General features: G+C 47.9%; 1 protein-coding gene across 1 annotated transcript in view; it reads right to left on the bottom strand.

The window, feature by feature from the left end:
* TOP2A (topoisomerase (DNA) II alpha 170kDa) overlaps nt 1-4,058 on the bottom strand; it is a gene marked incomplete at both ends in the record, with an annotated part of 18,128 nt that extends 14,070 nt beyond the window's left edge. The window contains 8 exon segments of the mRNA XM_010156825.1: nt 417-518; nt 742-915; nt 1,030-1,242; nt 2,079-2,176; nt 2,535-2,680; nt 3,162-3,225; nt 3,663-3,753; nt 3,906-4,058. Coding sequence (XP_010155127.1) covers nt 417-518; nt 742-915; nt 1,030-1,242; nt 2,079-2,176; nt 2,535-2,680; nt 3,162-3,225; nt 3,663-3,753; nt 3,906-4,058 — 1,041 coding nt within the window.
* Between the last annotated feature and the right edge of the window lie 55 nt (nt 4,059-4,113).

Below are 4,113 nucleotides of genomic sequence, written 5' to 3' on the forward strand. Positions count from 1 at the left end.
AGCTTCCCTGCAGCCCCCTCCAGGTACTGGAAGGCTGCAATAAGGTCTCCCCAGAGCCTTCTCTTCTCCAGGCTGAACAAGCCCAATTCTCTCAGCCTTTCATCGCAGGAGAGGTGCTCCAGCCCCCCGAGCATCTTCGTGGCTCTCATAATAGGTTATAAATAGGTTATTATCTAACAGTTATGGAGTGTTTGTGCATCTACGCTGACTTCTGGTTACACAAGACGTCAGCCAAGCAGAGAGAAGGTTTGTTGGCTAGAACTGGACAATGAGACTTATAATTAGCAGTTTCACATACGTTGGCTGCACAGTGGACATACGCATCGTTAGTTAACGTAGTAATGCATCAAGCTGCAGTCACAGTTTGCAGCAACGCCAGAGCTGTATTGCCCACCGGGGAAATCCTGCTGTTGTACCTGAAAAGGCTTCACCCCAACTCCGTTCTTGTTCTTCTTCTTCACCACGTCAATGAGTTTAGCGACAAGCTGGTCGACGACGTAGTCAACGTGCCTGCCACCCTAAGGGAAAAAGGGACCAAAGAGCCGTTTTTTCCATGGAAAACCCAAAAAGCACGCACCTCTCAAATGTTAAGCGTAGTCTGTGCAACAGCAAACCATTTTGCACCTCTCAAATGTAGTCTGTGCAACAGCAAACCATTTGCCAGCGACAGACATGTGAAAACAGCTCCTGACGATGAGGAACATGGCATAAGCTTGACTCAATAAACGGGGGAAGCGTTACCTTTGTGGTGGCAATGCTGTTGACAAAGCTAACTTGCTGGAAGCCTTTTTCACTTAAAGTCAAACACACTTCCCAGCGAGAATTTACTTCCTCGTGGATAACCTTGAGCGCATTCCCAGTTTCATCTTCTTTGTCCTTCAGGTAGAGGTCCACGTAACTGCGAAATCCTTTCACCTGTGTAGGGATGAAAGCAGACAACTTGTTTACAGCAGCTCCTGAATTCCTAATCTCCCGAGTAGAGAAATCACTTTTAGTTTGTGTTAAAATGCTTTTTAAATGCTCACTTACAGGCAGCCTCTGTCCATTCAGGAAAACTCGGACATCCTTCGTGGACCCGGCAATATCGTAGGCTCTTCGAGACATTAGTGCTACAATGTCTTTGTCAAGGTTGGTCATTTTGAACTTTGACAGATCAGGTTGGAAAGTGACACACGTGTAATCTTCTCCATCAAAATACTTCAGTTTCATTTCGCCGGCCTTTCCCATGTTGTCTGTCCAGGTCTGAGAGAAGGAGGTTTTGTGAGTTGCAAGTCTGACACACACAAGCAGCCAGCTTAGTTTTTAAAAGCAGTAAGTTGATTTATGGGTCTTAAATACTTTCAGATTCAAACAAACCCAACCCAAAACCTGGTTAAAAAGGAGATTCTGGTTACATCTGCTCTGTGGGTCCTCCTGATCCACAACATCAGGAGGATATAGACTGGTTGGAGCGAGTCCAGAGGAGGTCACAAGGATGCTCAGAGGGCTGGAGCCCCTCTGCCATGGGGACAGGGTGGGAGAGTTGGGGGGTTCAGCCTGGAGAAGGGAAGCTCCAGGGAGACCTTAGAGCCCCTTCCAGTGCCTGGGGGGCTACAAGAAAGCTGGGGGGGGGGTTTTTCCAAGGGTCTGTAGTGACAGGACAAGGGGTAACTTGTTTAAACTGAAAGTGGGGAGGGTTTAGATAGGATATCAGGAAGGAATTCTTCCTGGAGAGCGTGGGGAGCACTGGGACAGGTTGCCCAGAGAAACTGTGGATGCCCCATCCCTGGGAGTGTCCAAGGCCAGGCTGGATGAGGCTTGGAGCAACCTGGTCTAGTGGAAGGTGTCCCTGTCCATGGCAGCGGGGTTGGAACTAGATGGGCTTTAGGTCCCTTCCAACCCAAACCATTCTATGATTCTATGATTTCATTATCCACTTGAATTATATTTGGTGGTACCATAACTGTGAGCCAAATTCACTCGAATCACGGGGCACTGAATACAAGTTAATGAATGCACCTAGATTTTTTAGAACAAAAACTTAGGGTCTTACTTGAACGTCTCAGGTATAACCTTAGCGAAACGAGAGCCGTTCATACCTGCTTGAATAGCTTTTTGTATTCACGACATCCAGTTTCCACAGTAAATTTTGTGCTGAATATGTTGCAGAGTTTGGCTCCATACCCATTTCGCCCACCTGGAATTAGAAGGAAAAGAGACTTGTGTTATTACCTTTGGTCAAAACCATCTACAAGAATTCTGGACTAACAGGAGTTTGACCACTTCGGCACAACGGTCAATAAGCAACAACATCCTACAAACTCAGGATGCAGCTGTAAACCCATATTTAATTGGGATTAGCGGTCAGAGTTTTTCTTGTTCTCCATGTTTGGTCTGTTTTTACTATGAAATAGAGCATGGAAACTTCTCTGATGGACTCAGAACGCCGCTGTCATGTTGCATGAAGGAACCCTTTCCACCCCCACTTCAGTCTACACATTTAAACCCACCAGGCTGCTCAAGAATATCAGTGCTTATTCCAGAGTCTCCCCTACCTGTGACTTTCTTTTCGTTGTCGTCGTAGTTGCTGGATGTTAGTAGCTGTCCGAAGATAAGAGCAGGCACATAGACCTTCTCCACTTTGTGTTCCACAACTGGAATACCTTTCCCATTGTTCCATACACTGATCGTGTTATTCTCTCTAGGGGAATAAAACATGTGTTTTTAAGGCTGCACATGACTGAGCTACGAAACACGCGGACAAAGACTCTGGGAAAGGCCACCATTTCATCAGGAGCCCATCTCTGTTCGGCAACTGCAGAAACAGCCAGCAGAGGGGGGACGAGTCAACCAAAAATGCTCAGACTTGCAGATACCGCCTGGGAAACAGACCACCACACACGAAAACCCCCTATCTCTGCTCAGCGACAGAATCAAAAGGTTGAGAGGAAGAGAGGAAAATAGCCGCAACGGAAAACACCACCAAAAGCACTCACAACACCAGGCGGCGCCCCGTGAGACCAGGGACCAAGAAACAGGCTGGGGACTCACATTTGGTCTAAAACTGGGATTGGCCTCCTCGCACAGCCCGCCAATCCCACACCGGCTTAGCGGAACAGCAGCCGAGTGAGGAGCTCCCGCGCGCTCGGGTTGGGAAGACAACGAAGAAAACTTAAACTTACACATCGATGGTGACTTTAATGCACGACATGTTTTTATCCCTCTGCTTGTTGTCTGCGGCATTGACTAGAAGGGGAAGATGGTTTTTGTTACGTTCTCAGCCCAAGCGAAACTATTAACCACAAAGTGTGTTCAGCAAAAGGAATGCAAAAATTCAACACGATGCTACTAATAATCATCTTGCTACATCAGTATTTTCCGAGATACAGAGATCAGTACTAAAATTTAACATGAAAGGGAGAATTTTGGACTGAATTAAATGCTTTTGTCCCATGAATGGCTTACTATTAAGTAGCACTAATGCAAAGATATTGGTATCCAACATTTCCAAGCACAATCAACAAACTCCCCGAACACCATCCACCAAATTACACAATCCGTGGTCAACAACACAGCCGGATCAAGCACAGCAGAGCAGCGCTCACGTATAGTTGAAGTTTCTTAGACATTCAACACCCGGGTGTAACTTGTCAATCATTCACGCAACGGATTGGTCACCTTACCGAGAATCTCATCGAAGATTTTGTACAAGCCAGGCACAAAGGTCACTTCTCTGCAGTTAAGGCCCACGTCCTCATCAAAAACCCACATTTGCTGAAAAGAAGGCAAGACAGACTTAAGTGCCCAAGCGCACCTCCTCTTCTGCATAAAGCAGATCTTTCCTGCGTTAGAGCCTGACGTTAATGACCTCTCAGCTGCACCGAGTTCAGGTGGCTGAGCCCCACGGCCCCCCCTTGCCCCCGCACCTGGGTGACCAGCTCCACGGAACCGATGTAGGTGTCGGGCCGGAGCAGGATGTGCTCCAGCTGTGTCTTCTTCTGGTAGATGTGCTCCACCGAGAGCTGCTTCTTGACTCCATCGCCCTTGCCCTTGAGAAGCCGGGCGTTCTCATCCACGAGCTGCTCGGGAGGAGAGAGCGCGGCACTGAGGGGCGGCGGCACCGGGGGGTGAGCT

The sequence above is a fragment of the Eurypyga helias genome, unplaced genomic scaffold, assembly GCF_000690775.1.
Source record: "Eurypyga helias isolate BGI_N326 unplaced genomic scaffold, ASM69077v1 scaffold33458, whole genome shotgun sequence".
NCBI lineage: Eukaryota > Metazoa > Chordata > Aves > Eurypygiformes > Eurypygidae > Eurypyga > Eurypyga helias.